Consider the following 24,536-nt stretch of genomic DNA (forward strand, 5'->3'; position numbering starts at 1 on the left):
GTGTGTGTGTGTGTGTGTGTGTGTGTGTGTGTGTGTGTGTGTGTGTGTGTGTGTGTGTGTGTGTGTGTGTGTGTGTGTGTGTGTGTGTGTGTGTCCATCTCACCAGGACGGAGTATTCTATATCGTCGCCCATCAGGCCCGTGTCGTTGAGGGTGTACTTGGCTTTCTTCACTCTGACGTCCACGGGCCCTTTCTCGATCTGGTGCTTGATGGCTCGGAACAGTTTGTACAAAGGCTCGCCTGCAGAGTCCTAATCCACACACACAAAAACACACACGCACACACACACACACACACACACGAGTTGTCTCAGATGTTGTCAAGTAGCTAATTGTTGTGATTAGCAGTTTAGAAGACGGTTAAATGCACATTATCAATACCGAGCTAATGAAAGAAATGGAGAAATGAGTGCGCAGTTAAATGCTGTTGCATGCCATTATACCAATTATACAGAATTATTTGAAACATCAAAGAAGAATCCTCACTGAGCAAATCAGCCGATTTAAAAAATAAATACAAATATATGTAAAGACTCTCTTTGACTATCATTAAGGGAAAAGGTTGGCTAACATATTACATTTCATACATTTTAAGTGATCATAAACTCGTGTTACCTTCAAAAACTGGTAAAGGCAGATAGACATCCAGTTACACAGCATCCTTTCCACCACCGTCTCTGATCTGGGAAAACACATTTGATGGATTAGTTTTTAATATCATTGAATCATGGTGCTGTATTAATGCTGAATAGTAATACGTAGTGCAGACATAACATTTGATTAAGAGAAATGTTTTATTAGTATCTTCATATCATGCCACGTCAATTCTGAATCCATAATATAAGAAACTCTGAGAAGTAATCACTACTGTTTAATGTTGTGTTCCAGTCTCTGTACAGCTTTGCTACCTAGGGGGGGGGGGGGGGGGGGGGTGTCATTCTTATTAAAAGACCATTTTCATTGTATTTTCTTGAAAATGACCGTACATCTACAAAATATCAACGAGGGACATTTCTGCACAGCTTGTCAGTTTCGGGATATTTAAATGAAAAAGTCCCATCAGTGGTCACTTGGCGGATCACCCATCCTAATGGCATATATCCACCGGTGCCGCTGTTGTTAACTGCTAGCATGCCTAATTAGATGTCTTGTATATAAGGGGGCTTGTGTTGGCACAATGGCTTAATCAGCATAATGAGCCTCTCCATTGGGGGATAATTAAGATGTTTACTTGCACAACAGCCAGTCACAGCGTGCCGATGCACAGCAGACAGTTCAAATCACATAACCCCCTCCCAGCAGTGATGAGCGACTGTACTGTCAGACAAGTGGGACCTGCTGATGGAGCGGAGGCCGCCGCCAGAGGAGGATTTGACCTTGACATGATCATTACAGTGTAGGAGAGGGTGCAGAACAAACAATGCTGAAATTGGTAGATTCTTTTCTGAAGGCTATTTACTTCAATCAAATTAGTGAGCTGAGTGTTTACACTGGAATTATGAGATGTTGCCAAGGGATAAAACACTGAGCAATTAATATTACGCCATATCAGAGAAAAACATTTGCCGTATTTGGCGAGATCCTAAATATACCAATTAATTTATTATACTTGTATTATTAATAATGTCATGCCAATCACAGCATTATTATTAAATATTTGTTTAAATGAAGCATAGTTCATTATTGTAATATAACAATTGATCTCTCCTCTCGGTGAAAAGGGCAATTATTAAAATAGAATTTTGTTGGATGTTGGCTGCAGGTGCTTCACAGTTCAGTTGATGAGAGTTCAATGAGGAGCTGGAACTCAATCATTCAAAAAATGTGCCCAACATTAGAATGAATATCATATTTACTTATTAGAAATGCCCTTTGAAAAAGTCCTCCTGGTGCAGAGAGCCAATATAATTAGATTTATGTATTCGTGGCAATCAAAAACACGATACACCAAAAGTAATCTTTAGCTTAATGGTCAAAAGCTATCGAAGAAGAAGAAGAAGAAGAAGAAGACGAAGAAGACGAAGAAGAAGAAGAAGAAGAAGAAGAAGAAGAAGAAGACGAAGAAGAAGAAGAAGAAGAAGAAGAAGAAGAAGAAGAAGAAGAAGAAGAAGAAGAAGAGCAAAAGAAGGATCACACAGCACTCTCTCTGCTTGGTCTTGGAGTGGGGAAGAAAACAGAAGGACAAACAGAAGGAGGAGGACTGGAATAGATCAAGTACCAGTCTAGCTCTTGATAGAGGACTACAGTAGTCAGTGCAAAGATTCACCAGAAATCATGGCAACAGAATACAACAGTCCACAGCCTCTTGAAGTGAATCCCAGTCGTCCACTTGTTAATTATGCTGCTGCCAGGGTTTAGATATGGAGTGATTCTGATTACAGAGCTGAGAAATAAGGGCATCTTATGATCTCAGGGCGAAGTTGCTGAATAAGATCTGTGAGGATGTACTTAGGGACAGGCTAACCTGCTAACAATAACTCAGCTAACACGCTGACATTGTTGCAGTGTGATGTCGATTGGGCAAGTTATTACAATTGATCCCGAGGGTGACATGAATGTCATGACATTTTCCACAGACAATCTATCCAACAACTGACAACATATTTTACTCAGAACCAAAAATGTCAACCACACAGTGGCGCTAGAAATAAACAAAACAGGGATCACCAAAGTCATTAGGATTTGTCCTTTAGGAGCCATGAATGTCTGTACAAAATGTTGTACCAATGCATCCTGTAGATGTAAATATTTCACTGCATAAGTGAAGACTTTGACCTGCTGATGGGCCAATATGAAAAGTCAGATGTTCACCACAGTCAGCAGGAGTGATCCTGTGGGGTTGCCTCATGTCAGATAGAATCATCCCGTTACACTGTTACACTCCTTTTCCATCTTCAGTCTGACCGATTTCCTTAGAGGGGATTGGATTTTCCCTAACCATCGTATCGGCCTGAATCTAACGTCATTGTAAGTCGACACTGGTACGTAGCCATGCCAGCATACTGGTTTTAAATAAAAACAAAACTACAATGTCAGGCGATATTGAGAAGCCATGATGTCTATGTAAAATAAACGCTTGACAAGGGCGTAAGTCCCGCCCGTTTGGTGTCATGATGCCTGACAAAGCAGTCAACATCGGTGGAGTGGGCAGATTCAAAGGTCTGGATCCAGGCAACCTGTGGGGGCCGTGAACGTCTGTCCAAAATCTCATGACAATCCATCCAATAGTCGTAGAGATAATATCTGACTCAGTCTGGACCACAGTGGCGGACCAGCCTTCATTGCCATCCCCAGAACACCTCTGCTAGCATGGCTAAGAAGCATTTAAGTTATGTTGTTGCCATTATATCTTAGCAGTACCCAGCTTCTTGGATATTAAACTTGGTACTGCTGTTTTGGCATTGAATGTGACTGCACCACTAATCTACTGAGCAGCAGCACTAAGTGGCTCCTCACTCACCTGCGCAGCATGAGTTTAGGGTTCTTGCTGTGGACGTATTCCTCCATCAGCTCCAGCAGCAGAGTTCTCATAATGTCGGTGTAGTATTCCAGTTTCCCATGCAGAGCCACAGTCAGCAGAGAGGCAAAGTACACCTTCGCCCTGGCGTTGAAGTCATGACTGCGCTCCAGCGTGCGGATAAACTACATACACACACACACACACACACACACACACACACAAAGAAACAGGCAAGAAACAAGCTAAATTAATCTGATCAAGCCCACACACAGGCAAGCAAATCTAACATAATATGCTTTTAAATAATCAAAAGACTAATGCTTGTGAAAACAATAACTACTAATGTAAATTCAGTTCTGCCTAAGAAAAGATACCAAGATACCAATTAGTGGAAGAGGAATCACCTACACATATTCAGTTAACACATCAGAGGCTGTTTCTGTGCCTGCAATATTGGACCATTAGGAATCTTCACAAGTTTCCCTCTGCTGCTATTTATTCTGCTTCTCACTTTCAATACTGTACTCTGATTCAAGGACTTTGTGATGTTTTAGTTAGCAAAGGGAGAGAGCCTGCATTGAGATAGATATACAAAAGGACCTAACACTACATATGGTCACGGCAGACTTTTGAAAGCTAACAGATGTGTGCACCACCGGAGTTGTGAGAGGTAAATGCACACTTCTGATTATGTTAATACAATGTTTACCTAAGTAACTAAGGGTAGGCCTGGTGGGATTTGTTTTTACTATTATCAACAAATCCTGTGAAGAAGCCAAAACCAACAATTCATTTATCCTGCTACAGGATTGTTGCTTAGTCCTTCAGAATGATGAACAACTCAAAGTGAGAGAGACGTGGCTGCACTTCACCAATTTGACGAGCTGATAAAAAATAAAAAATCATGCCGGCATTATGTTTTATGTCTATTTACTGTATACTGTGTGGTATAACGTCTAAATGTATGTTACATTTAAACTGATGTTTCAGGAAAACGGGGTCTTTTAAAGAAAAACAAGACTAAGAGTTTACAGGCCATGCTAGCTGCTAGTTGTGAGGCTATGAGCTAAATGCTAACGTCACAATGACTATGCTTATATCCAGATGTTTAGCAGGTACTGTACGTAATGTGCCTCATTTAGTCAAGGGTGTTAGTTAGCATGCTCGCGTTGACTTATTAGCACTAAACACAAAGTACATCTGGAGGTTGATAGGAATGTCAATAGTTTTGTCAATAGTTTCGTCTGAGAACTGTGTATCTAGTGTTCATCTATTACCTAATGGCATTCAATAGTCTTTGAGATGTTTCAGTGTGGACTCAAAGGTCAGACTGACCGACATTCAAAGTATCACGCATCAATCGCTTTGCAAAGCTCTAATGTTGAACACTTTTACAACGCTGCTGCAGACTCTGTGTGTGTGTGACGATATTATCAGTGTGTGACCACAGCTTGACCATTCAGTGATTCACTCATGTGCAGCATAATTACATTAATGAGGAAGGTCTTTGAGTTCAGCAGGTTGGAGAACTGGTTGAGCGCCTGAGTCACGATGGCCCGTCGAGCCTCCGGGATGTCGAGCTTTCCTGTGATCATCACATCGTTGGCACCGTCCTTCGAGGGCAGGAAGAAGACGCGGTCGGTGTAGGTTTTGTAGTCCAGGAAGGGGATTCGTCCATCACTCAGATCGTTTGTGTGGTCCTCCATCTCGATCATCAAGTCTGCGTGATCAAAACAAGAAAGTAGTACCTTATTCCTTTTTAATAAACAGCTTTCTCATTTGTGTGCCGCTCGCTTCTCTCCATCATTATGTTGCGAGAGGCAGAGACGGGAGAGCTTTGCCGGAAAAATTATTTCAGCGATGAAAGATTGTTTTCCATTACTGTAGCTGCAAAACTGCTCCTCATAATGATGATAACATGATGTTAAGCAGGAGAATTTATTTAATTCACAGCAGGACAATACATCAAAGAAATGTAATCAGAGCTATGAAACACTTCATTACTTTATAGCTTCCTAGAAACATGGATCCTTTGAGGGACATTAGTAATATTGCCGAGCTTTTGCACAGCTGCACTGTTGGTACCTGTGAATTCTTTCTTGCAGCGGTCCCGCACGCTCTCCTCCAGATTCTCAAGTTGATGTTTCACCTTCTCGTACTCCCTCTCTGCCTGTTGACTCTTTCTCCTGAACAGAGTTAACAAACACAGCGTCATCGAAAAAACAAAGTTTGTGAAAGGAAAGGATTGAATTTTTTTAATTGTTGTTCAAAAGAGTCTGCTTTGAGTCGGCACAATTAGCCACAGTGTTTCCTCTTGAGTTTCACAAAAATATCCTATTAGTGCTGGAATTTCTCCGTCACAGTGGGTTTTGTTGTTCCCTGATGTAGGTGTTTTATGAAAATTCAGCAGAAAGCGAGCAAGTTTAACTGATGCATGACCGCTTGTGACAAACATATCAACTTGCAAACAAATGTATTGAGTATAACACAGTACAAATGAGAAATATAAGCTGCAATACTCTAGAAATATTCACTACAATGACATTATGCCGATACCATTTAAGAAAAACACGGGGGCTCACAAGATTAATAAAAGCATAAAAAAGACAAATGTTTCTGTAGCACAATGTTAATATTATATGTGTGGTACTAGAGATCCTGGGACTTTTTGAACCACTCAAAAAAAGTAAAAAAAAAGAAAGAAACACAAAGTTTTATCAGCTTTATGACTCATTTTATGAGATTTGCGTCTAAACATTGTTTTCAAACTGATAAACATGTTTAAGAAGCCCGCCACAGAAAATGAAACAGTACTTCTGTACAAAGATTAAATGCAATAAATTGTTATATCTGTGATTGATGTTGAAAAGTACTTTTTTTTACAAATCCCAAAACAAATACTTTTGTATTTCTGTTATTTTAGGTACATTTTTGTTAGAGGTAAAACAGGGAGTTGTAAAAATTTCACTCAAAGGTTAAAGAGTGACACGCGAAAAAGCTGGGGCTGGGAACCAGTGGCATTAAATATTGCAGGTTTAATGTTTTAATGTGTAAACAACACATTTAAAATAGCCTCTAATGCAAGAAAAAGGAATGCATCTAAAAACTGTGTATAAGAATAACACAAATAAGTTCTAAAAAGCCTAAACTGAGTATTAAGTTTTATTTAACTGCAGCTTTAAGAAGTTCAGTCTACTAATCTTCTTTTTTCAGTGCATGTGACATTAACTTTAAAAAGCTTAATTACCTGTAGCAGTAGACAGACACAGCGATGATGAGCAGCATGGGCACAATGACAGCAGGGATGATGATGTAGAGTGACAAATCATTCTTCTTCTCGTATTGCACCGAGCCAACCACCCACTCCCCTTTCCCAAACTTGATCTGTGGATAAACACACAGAGAGAGAAAGAGGGAATCTTATTATCTGCACAAGCTCGACATTTTAGCCAGAGATTTATTCAGGTAGGTGTCGATGGCAGAGATTCGCCAGAGTTGGAGAGGAAACGGGGACAGAGGAGAATCTACATAATTGCTCACAGTTCTGCTAAAGCAGCTGCAGGACCTTTCAGTATTTCTAAAGTGCCCGAGTGCCGGGGCTATGTGCCAGTTGGTGGGCCCACATTAACTGAACCAATGCACTAGTGTATTGAGTTTGACACTTTATAATCAAGCTTTTTCTTTGTAGGTATTCTGTACCTATTGATAGTCCCTGGTGTCTAATCTTTATGCAGCGCACAGACACAGAAATGAGACAATAGCTCACTTAGAGGAATTACCCAGAGGAGAGGTTACAGTATTCATCACAATTGTGGCTCGACTATAATTACATGTAATTATGAAGGGCCTGTAGCTACATGAAAACTGTTCAACCAGTGAAGAAAAAATGGGATGTACAGAGGACACACCTAGAGAGATACAGTAAAGATTCATGATGCATGCATTCTTTCACCTCAAAGTCTGTGTAAGTACATTTACTCAAGCAGAAATGTGAAGTATTTTCTTCTCATGCCACTTTATACTTCTATTTAACAACATTTCAGAGGGAAATAGTGATCATTTATCAGCTTTAGTAACTAGTTACTTTGCAAAATTAAATTTGTTTGCATACAAAACACGAGAGCTTATAAAATATGATGTTTTATTACAGATTAAACTACGATTGTCTGCTTTTCTTCTTTCTATTATACTTAATAATTTTGAGGTTTGGACCGTTGGTTGGCTCAAGATTAGTGAATGTGTCACTTGGCTTCTGGGTAATTGTAATTTATACAAACAAAGCAATGAATTGATGAATTAATACTGAAAATAATAATTACTTCCAGTAGTATATACAGTTAACTGTTAATAATCTAATGAAACTATAATATATATAGTAATATAACACTCACAGGGCTATCTTTCTGCTTAATTTACACATCTAAATATTGTTATGTACTTTTACTTGTAATGGAGTATTTGTTCAGTGATATTGCTAATTCTACTAAAGTACTACTTCCTCCACCACAGTGCATCTGCCTGTCCGATCCCACCGTTAAGTCCAGCAGCTCGGGCCGGGTGTCTCGGCGGTGCCGTCTGGACCGTGCGCTGGGCGTGGTGGAAGGCGGGTCCAGAAACAGCTTGTCATCCTGAAGCGTGTTGACCAGACAGGGAACGTCGCCCACAAATGCTTGAGCCTCTTTGGCCGTCATGGCTTTGGAAAATCCCCGACCCTGCAGGGGAAGATCTACTGTTATGCTCAAAGTGTCGGGAGAGAAATTAATTACTGCATTTTCACACCATCAAGTCGACGCATCATATGATGAGTATTAAAAGCATTTTCATTAGTATTGGATGGAAACTTTAGAACAGCTCATCACTGTTCCACTGCGAGTGCCAAAAGTAATTAGAAAGATTAAGATTATATTCATTGTAAGCACATTTCTAAGTGATTTATTGGTTAAGACACTGTAGGCACAGCTCCAGTCAATCTCACAGTTTTGGCATTGCAATATAGACTTTGAGATTCTACAGCACACATCTGTATCTACAGACATGCTTTCAATTATTCTAATGCAGTCTGCAGTATAAGGAAGGTGAATTAGCTTAAGTAAACCAGCGTCTGAGTAATTCAAAAGGCTTTTCTGTTTAGCAAATGCCTTTCCTGACTAATTTATCTGAAGAGGATTTGCACAAAGAAACTATAATGAGAGGATACTATAGAAGATCGAAACATAAGGAAGTAAAAGGTAAACTAGAGACCATTTTGGGGAATCACACAGCAGCGATGCATAATCGGTGATCTCAACGCCACACCTGTACATATTTGCGACTGCATCCTGCACGGTTGTGAGGCTATCGCTGTGACAACATTTGACCACAGACACACACGCGCCCCCCCCTTGCTCGGACAAAGCCCATCTGCGATATTAACTACACATCTGTAATGTGACTGCATCTTGCAAAAGTCTGTCCACAGACACACACACACACACACACACACACAGACTCAGAAGGTGAAAACTAATTTCACAATTTTGCCTCTCAGTTTTGTTCTGTTAATCACCCCCCCCCCCCACTCTCAGATTTACCTTTCCACCCCCAAGTTTCAGAGCAACTACTCATGCACATTTGCATCAGTTCATTTGACTTCCAAAACAACCACACCCCTGAGCTAAAATATTAAATGTATTGCAATTTGCATAATTCTTATATGCAAAAAAAAGAAGCCTAAAAAGCAGCTAAAGGTGTGAAAATGTGGCGCAGCAACTGCAACTCAGCATCTTCTCCAGTTTTACCCTCAAGTCAGATAATAACAGCGTTTGTCTTAATTCCTTAACACAAAGAGGCGGATATCTCACGACAAGTGAAGCATTAAAAAGGGGGGGCAGCCTGCACTCACAGTGACGATGATGATGCTGGCCTCAGTGATGACTTTCTTGGTGAGCTCGTTGAAGCTGGGGTTAGGGTGGTAGTCGAAGGGCTTCAGTTCCTTCTTCAGGTTGTCCAGCAGGATGAAGGTTTCAAAGGGCTGGTTCAAGGAGTTGTTTACTGTTGGAGACCGAAACTGTATGACCGTGTCGTTCTTTTCGTGGGCGTCCTGAATGCATCGGAGCGAGAGTGAAATGTCATAACTGCACAAATTATTTGTTGACACGTAACACACATAAAGTAAGCAACACAAGACATGTGGGAATATATAACAGTATTTAACATAGAAAAAGAAAGAAATGCAAAACAGTGGGTGTTAAGAGCTTCTTTTCTTTTTTTCCAAAGAGGCAGTGAATTAATGCTCTTGTTGTGTGAGGGTGGTTTCGGGGGTGGGACGGTGGGGGGAAATCCTGGTTTCATAAAATGAGGAAGGTAAAATGATGCGTCTCTTTTCAGAGATTCACAGAAAAGAAAACATTCTGCCGTCGTAGAACAGCAGCCTTTCATGAATACCAGCTCACACTGAGTCATTCCTCCCCTGGCTTTGTTTATTTGGTTTTGATTAACTGGACCGATGTGATATTGTTTGTCACTCTCTGATTGTTTCGATTCAGGGCTGACAACACTGTGTGTGACAGCTACAACCCTACACACAGTTTCTCAAAAGAACAAGGCATAAGGCGTAGGCTACATCAGATAACGCTTTGAAAAAGACCTACTGTAAAGTTTGAGACTGGTCGTATGAGTGAAGTGTCTCTTCCTTTAAACTGTGAGCCTACAGTCGCTCTGCCAACTGACCTGCTCTGTGTTAAAACGAATGCTTCAACACTCATATATTATTATTTTTGTAACGTGTACTTTCAAATATTAGCAGTTTAAATTAAGTGTGAGGTCAGATATGTCAACCAAATTCCATATTATGTCTAATCCTTTTAAACAGGTGTTAACAAGGAAGTTTAGTCAGTTGGTTCACCTGCAGTTAGTATGTGTGAATATTAAGAAGCATCTAATCTCTTCATAAGAACTAGTTTCTGTGGTGCGACCCATTTGAATGATATGTAAATCTACACTTAGTAATTATTTATATTATAACTTGGCAAAGTTTGAAATTACAAGCAGCTGGTGCAACCAGCTCTAGAGGTCTCTGTTTACAATGTTCAACAAGAGTTGGAGGGTGTTTATAGCAAATAAATACACATCACTGCTGCTTTGAGCCGCTAACCTGACCCACAATGATTAACACGTTTTCACCACAAGCCATCAGCCAAACATATTTGGGTCTAGTTCAGTGGATAAACCAAGAGAAGCTTATGAAGTTGACCAGCCAGGGCCTTTGAGATAAAAACACATACATCCTGCAGCCAGGACTCTTTTCAAATCTCCTGTCCCCCGGGTAGAGGGGACCAGGAACTAGGCCGGGAGTGAAATGGTAAAGAGCGGCATGTTCACGTAATCTTTTGCAACCTTAAAGCCGGTATTAAATTTAGCTCTTTAAATGAAATGAACAAATTCCTACTGCTTAACACTGCCCAGTCCACTGGAGGGCAGGCAGCGGGACACTGCGTGCAACTCCTTCAAGTTCACTCACTCAGTCAATCCTACTTGATTCAGCTGGATGCGAAACATAGTTATATCGTGGTGAGGGGGGAAACTGTGGCGCTGCTATATGCACTCTTACAGGTTTTAAGGATTTATGGCCTCAGACGTAAGACAAAGTAATACTGGCTTATGGACTCCCACTGATCATTGAAAGCATGGAGAAGTGGAGATGCGTGTGTTTGTTGGTGTGTGTGAAACGCTTGAGCATGTTTGAATGAATCACCGCTGTAGTGTGGGGGCTCATGAGATGTGGGGAGATCGATGGACGGTGCTGCTGTACTGGGAGGGGGGGGGGGGGGGGGGGGGAACAGATTGAAATTGAAGGGAAGAGAATCGTAGGAAATAGAAGTAAGAGAAAGATTGAAGTGAGAAATGAAATGATGACTAATAGAGGAGCATAATCAACAGGCTGATGGGAAGATGGTGAGCAAAAATGCTGATAAACAAATAGAAACAAATAGAAAAAGAAATGGAAGACCCACCTCAAAGGCTGTCAGGTTGTTTACTTTGACCTTCAGGACAGCAGTCTGGATTAGGTCAAAGCCAGAGCCGGTCACCACAATGTTCCTCCCTCCACTGAAAACACACACAGGCATATAAAACACATACATTAGTACAGATAGTCCAGCCGCACAAAGACAAGCTCGTAGAGAGAGAGAGAGAGTTACGGGAAGACAGACACACTTCTTAAATTGCACCTGGGGTTCACCGGAGATGGAAACAAATTAGTTTAGCCTGCGAGCAGTGTATCTGTTGTCTGTTGTTCTAGTCTGCGTGCCTAATCACATGCACCTTAGTGCTTTTATTGCACAGAAAAAAGCAAAGTAACTGTCTAATGCATCCATTTTCAGCGATCATCAAGCAGTTTGGTACAACATCAAAGACTAGCATCCCCTTCAAAATATCAGAAGTAAGTATGGGAAATGTTCTGCAAACACAAACAACACAGTCAGCAACTCTTGGAGGACAAATCATACTTTAAAAAAACTAAAAGGTTCTTGGCATTAAAAACCTTTACCATGGATTCAGACAGATAGAAGCTTGGAGGGCAAAGAACAAGACAGGTGCCTTTCTAAGTGTTCAATTTTCCATAACAGTACTTTTCTATAAGACGTTGTCATCAATGTCAACATAGCTGCTTTTTCTTTTCATTTTTGGCTTATCTACTTTAAAAAATAAAGCACAATGCGAGGTGTTTTAAAGGGAGATGTATGTTTTGTCAACCTGGATATGTCCTACTCATCATGGAAAGTGATTGTTTAGATTTTGAAAATGCAAACTCTGGCAAGAATGATGAGGACAAGGAGAGTAATCCTCCTATAACTTTCCAACAAGACAAACAGTCTAATGGACAGCAATGCTAATGGTGCACAGTGGTGCTTTGAGCTAAATGCTAATGTCAGCATGCTAATGGTCACAATGACAACGCTAACATGCTAATGTTAAGCAGGTATAATGTTTACCCTATTCACAATCATAAATCAGTGTGTTAGCATTTGCTAATTAGCAATTAATACAAAGTACAGCTGCGGCATTAGTTTGCAGTATTTTTGTTTTAAAGCAATGTATTTGACCTGATGATGGTGCTGGATAAAAAGTAAGGGGATCACCAAAGTTATTACAATTCATCTTAAGGGGAACAAGAATTTGATTTGATTGACAAGAACTTTCATTCAACACTACATGTCAAAATGAAAGCAACATTACTAACACTTTGATTCGAGCTGCTACATTACACTCACCAGATAAAGCTTCCTTTGGGTTGGTGGTCCACCACGATGGGATTTTCCAAGAATTGGAAGGCACTTGGGATGGTGGTTGTGGTCTTTCCATACCTCACTGTGACAGTGAGAGGGTCGGAGGGCACCTTATCTGTTCCGTATTCTCCTGTCCTGCAGGTGATCTCTGCTCCGAAGTGCTTCCTGCAGAGACAAGGACATAACACTAACTGGCTGGAGGAGTGGGGTCGCACAAGGTCACTGTGCAGTGAAAGCCAGCATGGCAGCAGCCTGACAGCTTGTTAAATCCTGGCTTTGCTGCTCCTCTAGCTCGTTATTTTTCCGTTACCTCTGCCTAAAATGTCACCGCGGACTGGATTTGACAGAACACTGGTGGTCACAACAGCGAAGGCAAATGGTAATGAAAAAAAGAAAATCCTACTTATGACACCAAATTTAAGTTCAATTCCATTTTTGCTTCAGGAATGTAAAAAAAAGAAAAAATCAATTTAAGGGCTTCAAAGTGTGCATACTGTAGAATTTGCATATAATACAATGTCTGAATAACAAGCAGCACTTATCAACTGACGAGGCTGAATTGAAAGAGAATTGGGCTTTGGCAGTGAATGACAATTGCTGAGGGAAAAATTCCTTACACAGTGCAGTCTACCGCTCCGATGGTAACCTGGACATCATCCTTACTGCCCGTGTCCAGAAATCGACCAGATATCGTAATGAGGGTGCCCCCAACTTTCGGACCTTTAGAGGGTGTCACCATCTCGGGAATCGGGTCCTGTTGATGGAGGAGAAGGGGCGCGGGGTGCAAGATACAGCATGAATACATACTCATCTTTCCCTTACAAGGAGATACACGCACACACAAGCTCCAACCCCACTGGCTCGCTCACACACACACACACACACACACACACACACACAAACACACAATGTTGTGTCATATAAATACATTTCCTTTCACCGTCCTTGATCTCCAACTCTCTATTAGAAACATTGACGTTTATACACACACACACACACACCTCAATTTGCTGAGCAAACAGTTAAGCGGAGCACTCCCCAGTGGGGAAGCTTTAGCGGAGCCAGAGATATGAAAAGTCAGTTTAATACTGTAACAACTCTTTGAGAGAAAAAGGGACCCACTGCACAGCACCTGGTTAAAGAGGAAAGCATACGCAATCTGTCCCATCGTACAGGGTGTTACAATGTAATGTGACAGCATCTAGGCACTTCATTTACCAATGCATTAGGGTTTTGTATTTGACCATTCCACATAAATGGCACGCCCTTGGTATGTTGTGATAAAGGGCTCTCTGCATTAAGGAAATGGAAACATAATAGAGACCATTAAATAACAAATCAGCTGAAAGCTTTAGGATGAGTTTGATGAGGCAAAAAGGTGTATGCCTCCGTGTGTGTGTGTGTGTGTGTGTGTGTGTGTGTGGGAGAGTATTTACCCTGTAGGTGAAGTATAATGAGGAGGTTCCTCTCTTTCCCCCCTTCACCTCCACCTCCACCTGGCCCCAGTTAACGTTCTTAGGATCAACAGGACCGATCTCACACACCACGCTGGACAGGACAATGGAAAAAAAAGGTAAGAAAATATTTAAGACTAGAGATGCAGCAAACAATCATTTAAATGATCAATTAATCTACTGATTATTTTCTGGATTTAATGGCCCAACACAATATCCTGGAAACTCAAGGGAACATTTGACATGTTGCTCATTACGTTTTTGACGATGGAGCGATGAATGGACTTGTTTCAACTCTTTGCAAGACCTTTATTCTAGATTAATGTTCAACTTCACCAAGTCTGTGAAAGCTTGTAGCGACATCAAAACTCTTGTCTGTGCAGCTTTGACCTCCAGCTTGGAGATGCTCCATTGAAAACAAACAGAAACTCATGCAAATCTATCCATCCAAATGAGCTTTCTGAATATTACAGATATTGGCAGACACATTCGTATAACTGAGGTAATTAAAAAAAAAACTTTAAAAAAAGAGTAATTTGACAACATATAAACGCAGTATGATTTTTAATGCCAGATTGGCTGCTTCTAGCCTCTTAGAAATTGAACCCTCTGGGAATTTCCAGAGAAACGTACCAAAGAACGTCAAGTCCTCAAGGAGAATGTGTTGCTGATGAAAGAGGTCAGCATAAAATGGCAAGCCTCATTCTTGCGAACATGTAGGCCAAGAGTAGACAGAGCAGGAATGAAATGTTGCAGTGGAAAACCTGTCAAATCTGAAAGCAAGTGAGCTACAACATGCTGTAGACCATAGACGACAACTAACAACAAGATGAAGACTACAGCAAGTCTGTGAGCTCCAGAAGTGGATGATTTAATGGTGAAAAACATTCCATTTGGTCCCATAAATCCTGGTTTAATGCCTCATCATGCAGATGGTGGGGCAAGAATGTGTCATAAACATGGATCCTGCCAGGTGTCAATAGTTCTGGTTAGTGGCTGTGGCGCAACAATGTGGATGCTTTCTTTTTTACAGGCTATTTGTATGAAGTGAACACCGCTGCGACTCAAGTGCATTTGCGAGAGTTAAGTTTATTCCAGTCTAGGGGGGGGGGGGGGGGGGGAGAACAGAGTGTCTGAAGCACGAGGAGACCACCACACGCTGTGACAGATGTGTGAAGCTATCAAATCAGTGCTTTGGTGAATTTATAACTCAAAGAATTCCGGCTGCTCTGGCGTTGTGTGGCCGCAGACAGTATTTAAAAGACATGCAGCAGCAATACGTCAGCGGTGGAAAGTACATCTACTCGAGTACTGTACTTAAGTACAATTATGAGGTACTCTCTGATACGTTATACATCTACTCCAATACATTTACTTTTACAAGAGGTAAATAATGTTCTTTTTACTCTGACAGCTGTAGTTACAGCAACATGTTAAAAGATGAAACCTTTTTGGCTTGTGACTCTTCGACTCTTCGGTGTCCACTAAAGACACATTTCTCTTTTAAACTTCTCAGTTAGTTTCATTTAAATAAATGCTAAGCCCAAAGAGTGTAGTGTGTAGAAGAGTTTTCTTTCTTTTTCTACCCCATTAATCATTTCAAAACCTCAAACTGTATATAAACCGGCTCCACTCTGAACTGCTGCAGCAGAAAATGCTACTTACACACTGATGCATCAGAATTAGCACTATAATAATGTAATATATAATAATATGTGACAGGGGCTATTTTTCTGCACAACTTTTGACACTGTTAGTATATTTTCCTGATAATACTTGTGTACTTAAATAGGATGTTGAATGTACTCGTAATGGGAGTATTTTTACACCGTAGAGATCAGAATACTTCTACAGTGGTATAATGAGCTAATTCAATCATAAACCCTGGTTATCCTTAGCTGATAATCAGAAGTTTACATAAGTTATTTCTTTGGTAAACCTGCCCACACACAGCAAAAATATAGAGAGTGTGTGTGCTGCTAAAGAAAGTATTACCTCGTGGAGACAGAGTACTTCTCCTCCTGGTGAATACAGGGCTCCCCGACCACGGTGATGCTTTTAATGTCTTCCTTGTGGATGCCGAGGTTGGAGCCCCGTATAGTGATGGAGATTCCTCCCCGCAGGGGGCCGAAAAGAGGGATGATCTGAAAAGGGAGATACAGATGTGGGGGGTGGGGTGCGTGTTTGTAAGAAGAAGGGATTTGAAAGGGATTTAAACAGATTAGTTTTGCAATAAGAACATACAAGAGATTTACATAGTCTGTTCAAATCTGCTGAATAGTTTAAGTGTTTAATATTCAAGGCCATGGTTTGAAATGACATCCAAACTGCATGAGTCATGTTTGCATGCACGTGTGTATGTATCATAGCCCAACTCATGCTGGATTTTTAACGTTGATACAAAAAGAGAACAAAAAGAAAAAGAGCAACGCTTGTGTCATTTTAATCCATCCTGTAGTTCACAAGACACGGCACCAAAAAACTAAAATGTCAACCTCATGATAGCGCTAAAGGAAAAGTCAGAGGATCAAAGTCCGTAAGATTCCTCCTCTGAGGACGTCTGTGCAACATCTATCCAATAATGGTTTCAGTCTGGACCGACATACCCGGTAATAAACAGAAAAATGCGTGGATCTCTCACACACACACACACACACACACACACACACACACACACACACACACACACACACACTCTGCTAGTGATTAATCTGGCGGATGTCTCGGTCAGACTTTCGTATGTATTCGCTCATAACCTCTGTCACATTGACATCAACACAATTACTGATTGATTTTTGTCAATGACAATGAGGCAGCAACATTTAAGTGAGCAAAGAAAGAATTGATCCAATCTAGATGCGCTGCAAATCAGCTCAAAACGACCTCCAGGAGAAGCAGACTTTCAACTCCTCCGTCAACAGAAAGTGGAGAGGCCAATAAAGTGCTCCAATCAATAATCCAATCACCAAAGTCTCTGCTTTTTCACTGGCGAGTCCCAAGCCTTTCAGGCACGTATTGTTTCCAGTTCAACGGTCAACACAAAGAGAGGAGGACGTTGTAACTACTCACATCAGTGATCTGGGGGTCTGGGCACTCGGCGTTGTGAGGATCCTCGGACTCTTGAGGGTCAGGATTGCACAGCTTCTCGTACACACACGCCCTCTGCTTGGCGCACCACACGCACTGGTACTTTGGGTCTGCGTTCTTACAAAGACTACAGTCCTCTCTCCCCATGGAGCAGTTGTACAGGGTGACTGTATGAGAAGTAGCGAGAGAGAAAACATACCTTACATTTTGCATTATGCATAAAACTTCACAATTACTTCGTCCCTGAATCTTTTTATATTTTATCAGAAAATGTTTGCTGGTACAGTCATTACTAAATCATTTTATGAAGAATTTTCAATTAAAAGATTAAAAGGCAGCTTCCCCAGGTATGAGGGCTATGACTGGGACTAGCAGTGCACACACAAGGACATTGGAAAATAAGGTCTCCACATTCAAATGTGAGAGAGTGTACCGTTCAGCGTGCTGTCCATCTTCTTGCCGTCCTTGTCCTTCACGTAGAAGAGAACATTGGTCTCCGGTGACTTGTTGTAAGAAAACTAAGAAATTGGAAGAAAATGAATTATTAATACAGATCCAGTGATTAATGGCACTTAAGCTCCACTCAGCAAACAGTGTGGGCTGCTGCTCCCTCATGCCAAGGAGAAGAATGGAAGGGAAAAGAATTATACCCAGTCTGGCAGAAGAAATCAATGTTGGGAAAGAACATAGCTGAGGGCTAGGTGCTGTTTGAGCTTCCCAATCACAGAATGAAGAGTGGAGATGGAGCTAAAGTAACTCCAGAGAGGAGGGCCTGACCATTAGAGGGAGCTAGAGAATATCAAAGGGATTGCTAAAGGGTGATTTGATTTATAACCCTGAAACATACAACATAGAAAATTTGGATTGCACTCTACGAGAGATTTCATTCAGAGTCAGGGTTGCTTTGTATTACACTTGATAATCCACGGATCAGCAATAGTTAAAGAACCTGTGTTGAGTGGAAGGCAAATTGGCAAGGAGAAATCTGAGCAATCTCAGGAAAGGAACAAAATCATCCTTTCATTGTGAATACAGAGACGCGGTCGAAGGTTGAGGGTTGAGGGTTGAGGGTCGAGGAGTCAGTGTCAAGCAACTAGAAAACAGTCCCACTCACATTGAAGCCGCTGAAGGTGTAGAATGGCCCGTCTTCAAAATTGACCTCCTCTTCCACATTTTTCATCAGCTCAGTGCCGATTGTGAAGACATGACCCTGGAGAACCAGAGCAAAGAAAAACCAGAAACACGGTGAATGAATTCATGTAGATCGAATTTGCAAAACACAGTCCTCTGGTGCTCCTTGTTTTTTTCCCCTCACTGCAGAAGAAGGAACGTAAAAGAATATGTCGTACTGCACGCAGGCTTCTTTCCTCGTTCTTGCAACTGCAACCTTATGCACCTGTTCTCTGTACGAGAACACGACACCCAGAAGGTCTTAATGAGGAGTTGTTAACTTTTCTTTTTGCAAAGGCTTAGTGTTATCAATTGGTGAGTAATGCGAACCAGCACATGCTACTGTTGCTTTTACTTTGTGCTGTATATGTCTGCATATAGAGGTAAATACTCATATCTCTGTGTATGCATTGTGGTATCCTTGTAGGTGGCTTCACACAAACACAACATCCTCTGCCTCGTATCTCCTTTCTTCTTATTGATCATTGCCGTTTGAGTGACAGCCTATTTATTTCTCCTGAATGACATGGTCCGTAAGTTGTGCCGACGAAGTTACATTTTGTCACCTTATACACCTGGTTAAACATCGTAAACAATCCAGTTCACAGTGGGCCTCAAGGTCTTTAAAAGAGCCAGTTTGTTTCCCAGAAATGCTTTAAATTCTGTGTCTGTGCCACCTTACCTGGTAGAGGTCCAAATTGATCCCCTCGAAGCTGATACGAGTCTTGTAGCCCACGGGGATCAGCACAGGATCTGGATTCTCAAACTGAGGACACTTTGCTCCCTAAGAAGGCATCACAACAAATCAGATACTCTCACTTTCAATCATTTACATTTTAAACACACCAACCACTTAACGGGCACCCTCATCTGCGGGGACAGATAAGTGTATCGCTGAAACATCTGCTGACTTAAAGTTTGATATCCTTTACCCTACAGTATTTGTCACGCAAGATGGTGCCAGCTGATACTGGGATTTGAGTTTCTTTATTAATTTCACGGGGAAGTTTGGATCGCTCAAGCATTCCGACACGTGTGGTGATTAGACGCGAAGGAAACTTCTGCTGCACTTTTCCCAACATTTATCAAACTCCTACTTAAGAGATAAAACTGGGATAAGACTCACGTGACGGTGCTTGATGATGTTGGTATCCAACGCGCTGTCGTCCATGTCGCTGCAGGTGTGGTCTTCCGTGTTCCACTGGCAGCCCCAGGAACCGGCCACACATGCCATGCACCTGAAAGCACGACACACAAACACCAGAGATAAGAAAACGCTTTCACACACACACATAGGCAGTCGCACAACACCAAAACTACAATCTTAAAACATGCAAACTCATCAGAGAGCGTCCGGCACAAAAATCCATGTTGCTGACAACAAAATGGATCTCTGCAACTTCACATAAGCAAAGCTCGTTCATCACACGTTCCTTGGCATGAAAGAAATGAAGGAAAAAAAATGGCGAGATCGACTTTCATTTTTTGATTAATGAAAAGGAAACTGAGGCAATTTCCTCGGCTTGCTAATAAAAGGAGGAGAGAGAAATGCAAGGGGTGCATTGCAAATTACCATGCATAACAATTTACAAACAGAGCCTTGATCTCTCATCTGTTCATGCACGGTGATACATTTACATCAAGGTTGTCAGTCGATGCTGTGTTCAGTGTCACTGTGTATTTTCAGTGAGTGGCAGAGCAGAACTGATAGATAACGAGTCTGACTCACGGTGTGTTTTCTGATTTCCTCACTGTGGCAGCACAGTTGTAGAACGTGAACTCTCGCGTGGCCAACTCCACAGTCTCGTTGACGAAAATCCTGACCGGCACGGCCACAAAGTCTGAGGACGCAGCAAAAGGGAAGGGGTTAAAATGTGCTGCACTGGCCGTTTGTGGGAGAGGAGTTGTATGCATTTATGTAAAGGGGATGAATATTCAAGACTTCCACTGTTTCATGATGAGACAAAACAACCCCGAGGAGGACACATTCTGACACGCGAGACTTGACCTTTAAATAATTTGTGACAGAGCATTACCTCAAATGCCGTTATACTAATTATGTTTTAATGCAACCAGAGTTATACTCTACAGCCCTGCTAGTGGCTCTGTAAAGCCAAACGTCATCATGCTTACACGCTAACAATTACATTGTTAACATGCTGAAGTTTAGCAGTTAAAGTTACCATCTCAAAGATCTCAGTTGTATTGTCTTTGGTGGCACCTATGGCGATAAGCAGCACTTGCAGGTATGTTTTTGGATATCACTGTGGTGGGGCATGTTGCCCGCTTTACCCATGGTTGACATACAACAAGTGAGAACTACAGACATTTGACTTGACAGAGGATGTACTAAAAAAGAGAGCAGGTTAATTATAAAAGGCCATACCTTGGTCCTCGGGTGTATGTGGTATGAGAGAAGGGTCGGGTAAATCGCAGGAGACCTGACCAGAGTCAGACATGGTGCCTTCACTCTTGAAAGACTTGAAGGAGCAGCGCAGACGGTCAGAAAGCCCAATTGCAGGAAGGGAGGGAATGCTGATCTTTACCTGAAGCGGAAAAATAATATGTTATGGATTTGGAAATGATTGTAAATTTGTTTTTCACCGAAAGTATTATGATACGACTAATATCACTTCATATTAAATGAATGCGTGTGCTCGGTGTATACTTCAAAGAGCTCTGTGTAACTTCACAGAAAGTGTTGCTTTTTAAAGCCTAGACATTGATTGATTGTTGTCGGTGCATATACAAGTGAGTCAGAAAGGGAGGGACAGAGAGGTAGTCAGGAATGAATACAAAAATTAACTTGAGGGAGAAAGAGCACAGACGGAGCGCTCTCCATCTTCAGGCTGTGAGCACAATCAACCAGGTCGGTTATAATAAGCCGGTTTGGAGTTTTCTGGATGGATCGATACCTAGGCAGGAAGACCTAGAGCCCAGGGTCTCTGATTCACGATGGAAAGCATTCATTACTCAAGCTGTGCATGTTTGTGTGACGTGTATGTAAGAGGGATTGTGCTCTGTGGAGCGAGAGAGACAGAAGGAGAAGCAGAGAACAAAGAGAAGAGAGAGAGAGAGAGAGAGAGAGAGAGAGAGAGAGAGAGAGAGAGAGAGAGAGAGAATAGAAGCACAGCTGTACCTTCTGAGTCTTTTTACAGGAAAGATTCGCGGGATAGAACGAGACGATCTTGACACATTGCTGCTTGGGGCTCCACAGCCAGCCATTCTTCTCCTCCGCCCGTCGGCACTCAGACCTCCTGGTACACCTTCAGACGAAGGATGAACAACTCCCATCAGCCTCTGCTCCACAACCTCTAAACGCTTTTACAAGGACTCAACAAAACAACGCCTATGGACTCTTTGTGAATAAGAGCCAGGGTCTGTGAACACTAAATGGCCCTTGGATATGGTTTTGCAGCGTGAAATATGTGAAATAACGTTTTGGATTTGATCCTTTAGTGGAACAAAATGAGCAGTTAAAGGATGCTGATTTGGGCTTTAAAAACCATACAAATGTTATTACTACATTTTACTGTATATTTAATTACACATCTTCAGATTTCAGTGTTCTGTTGTCATCATCAATTGGCGAAAACACAATTCAAAAATAAATGTGTACCTGAAAGGAAATACAATATAACACAGACAGACATGTGATAATAATGTGCAAACAAACAGGAGCACACAATATAATCAGATTTCAGTGAAAGAATAATATGGATTCGATTGTTTCCAAGGAGTAGAAGTGAAGAGAGAACAGCAAACAAGTTAAGTAAGGCTGCAACTAAGGATTATTTTTAGAGCTCTTGTCATCAAATGTCTTGCTTTATCCACTTTATACTGCCAGAACCCAAAAGATATTCAGCAGAAATATCACATCCAAGGAGCTGGAATCATCAGATGCTTCATTTGAACAAAGACTAAATAGATGACTAATCGATTAATGTGCTGATAGTTGCAGCTTAGTAAAGTGTGTGCATTGTTTCTGAATAAGCATCAGCTTCCAGAGGGACACAACAGTTGTTCTGCTTTTTATGTCTTTTCTATCACATCCTTGTAAAATACATAATACATAATACAAACCGCCTCTTCAACCCTCCAGACCCTGATAAATATAGGCTGATGAGAGTAAATGGCACAGACTGCCTTCGCTGCATGAACCTGACAAACAGCTTTAATTCCTTACGACTGCACGGACAACAGGAGATGGAATATAAACACAGAGGGGTACTAAAAGTGTTTGCAATAAAACACTGAACAAATACCCCGCTGTGTTTTACAGATGGAATTGCATGTGTGGGAGTTTGTGCTAGTCTGTCGCTGTGTGCATGCATTTAGAAGTGTGTATACGTGTGGCTGTGTGACATCCTCACCTGCCCTCCAGGACACACCAGCCACAGTAAGGGTCCCTCAGTTCCACACATGATTGGCAGTCTTTCTTTTGGAGGCACGTCTGAACCGGCGCCTTGGTGATCTGGAGCATAACAACATGAAATATGATCAAATAGTTCACCTTAGGCGAGACACTGCACAAAATATGAGGCATTTATTATACGACTATAAAAAGATAGTTTGGTTTGTCGCAGGTGTGCAGAGTGGGAGTGAAACACGTCCTGTCAAAGCACACGGTTACTCATGTGCCAATGTTAAATTACTAAAACAATTCCCTGGGTCTACATGCTAAATATTTATTGTACCCAGTCGTGGATGAATTTCAAAATTTGCGACTTACGTTTACTGTACATGTGCTCCAATTAGTTTCATTTGAAATTGTTTTTTTAAATGTAGGTGTTTCCCCTCCTACTTCCAATAAAAAATCCAGTCAGACAGTATGAGAATATCTGTGTCTCAAGAACATGTGAACAGACAGTGTTGAACTCTTTACACGCGTAACTGCGATCCAAAGGCATCTTATTTTAGGCTTCAAGTCCTATTTTACATGATTACAGTGATTGTATCTCCGTCAAATCACAAGTAACCTACACACAATACTGTGCCTGAACGCCTCCGTGGTTCACAACTCATTATATGCGATATCTGTTACAAAAGGGCCCCCGACATACACACCTTTTTCTCTGTGGTAATGTAGAGGTGGCTTTGACTGAGGTCAAAGAAAAGGTTCTTGTTGACCGTCTCTCCGATGGTGTCGCTAGGAGTCTTACTGTACATGTATGTCTCCCCAGTCAGGTGTACCTGCAGAAAAAAACAAAAAAGGTAATACTGTCAGACATAAAGACTTAAAATCCTCCATCCTGTTTCCCCCTCAGGTAAAAATGAAAAGAAATAAAAAGTTGAGCAGGGAGAGCAACTAAGAGCAACAGATCAAGAGAAAACTCCACCTTGAAGACCTCCCCCTGGGTGTTCCCCAGGAAGGCGATGGTGTGATCATTCTCCACAGCGACGGCCACAGCGGTAAGAAGGCCCGACTTGGTCCACACCGCTTCACCCTTTAAGGCGAATCTCGGCTTGCTGGCCAGAGGGGAAGGCAGGAAGTCTGCACCACACTTGAAGTTTACCAACGTATCCTTCTGTGAAAGAGAAGCAAGAACAAAAAGGATGACGACACATTGTGAACACTTTAATCCAAGAAATATGAGAGGGAATCCAAGCCCCAAGCAGCCTTGTAGGTGCTCTACTAAATAAGCTACATGGCACAGGATCAGCAAACAACCATGGGCCGGTTTTCAATAGGTTTTTAATCAATAAAAGAATATTCATACAACAGTTTGTTTTAGGATGTCATTTTCTTAATTTGCAAGTTTGGGATTACAGAGTTACAGCATTTTCTGTTAATACTCATTTAGCAAAAATAACTCATATATGCAAATATATGTTCTGTGTTGCACTACAAGATCTTTTATTGATGGGATATTCACACACAATGTTTATATCATAGCAGCATGGCTCTCTTCATGAGGGGACAGTATTAGATGCTACAAATTCATATTTACTAGAATTTGCATTTGCTTTGTTATCTTTCATAGATTTGTGAAAAAACTTCAAACGTGTTGATGTCAACTATGAAAGACCCACCATAGCTATATGCATTATTCTGGATGAGTTAAGGGAATTGGGGGAAAAGAGAGATGGAAGGAGGGAA

General features: G+C 41.4%; 1 protein-coding gene across 1 annotated transcript in view; it reads right to left on the minus strand.

Moving 5' to 3' along the window:
- Positions 1-24,536, minus strand: part of plxnb2b (plexin b2b) — an 85,365-nt gene that overhangs the window by 11,704 nt on the left and 49,125 nt on the right. The window contains exons 3-26 of the mRNA XM_029433625.1: positions 23,776-23,964; positions 23,504-23,629; positions 22,810-22,910; positions 21,576-21,702; positions 20,823-20,982; positions 20,166-20,277; positions 19,563-19,674; positions 19,119-19,220; positions 18,381-18,476; positions 17,700-17,784; positions 17,249-17,433; positions 16,175-16,323; positions 14,162-14,273; positions 13,343-13,479; positions 12,711-12,890; positions 11,451-11,544; positions 9,341-9,538; positions 7,992-8,171; positions 6,707-6,843; positions 5,545-5,645; positions 4,950-5,179; positions 3,460-3,641; positions 615-681; positions 104-250 (exon numbers count right to left, since the gene is read on the minus strand). Of these exons, the coding sequence (XP_029289485.1) occupies positions 104-250; positions 615-681; positions 3,460-3,641; positions 4,950-5,179; positions 5,545-5,645; positions 6,707-6,843; positions 7,992-8,171; positions 9,341-9,538; positions 11,451-11,544; positions 12,711-12,890; positions 13,343-13,479; positions 14,162-14,273; positions 16,175-16,323; positions 17,249-17,433; positions 17,700-17,784; positions 18,381-18,476; positions 19,119-19,220; positions 19,563-19,674; positions 20,166-20,277; positions 20,823-20,982; positions 21,576-21,702; positions 22,810-22,910; positions 23,504-23,629; positions 23,776-23,964 (3,309 nt within the window). The remainder of the gene's footprint in view (positions 1-103; positions 251-614; positions 682-3,459; positions 3,642-4,949; positions 5,180-5,544; positions 5,646-6,706; positions 6,844-7,991; positions 8,172-9,340; positions 9,539-11,450; positions 11,545-12,710; positions 12,891-13,342; positions 13,480-14,161; positions 14,274-16,174; positions 16,324-17,248; positions 17,434-17,699; positions 17,785-18,380; positions 18,477-19,118; positions 19,221-19,562; positions 19,675-20,165; positions 20,278-20,822; positions 20,983-21,575; positions 21,703-22,809; positions 22,911-23,503; positions 23,630-23,775; positions 23,965-24,536) is intronic.

The sequence above is a fragment of the Cottoperca gobio genome, chromosome 6, assembly GCF_900634415.1.
Source record: "Cottoperca gobio chromosome 6, fCotGob3.1, whole genome shotgun sequence".
NCBI classification, from domain to species: domain Eukaryota; kingdom Metazoa; phylum Chordata; class Actinopteri; order Perciformes; family Bovichtidae; genus Cottoperca; species Cottoperca gobio.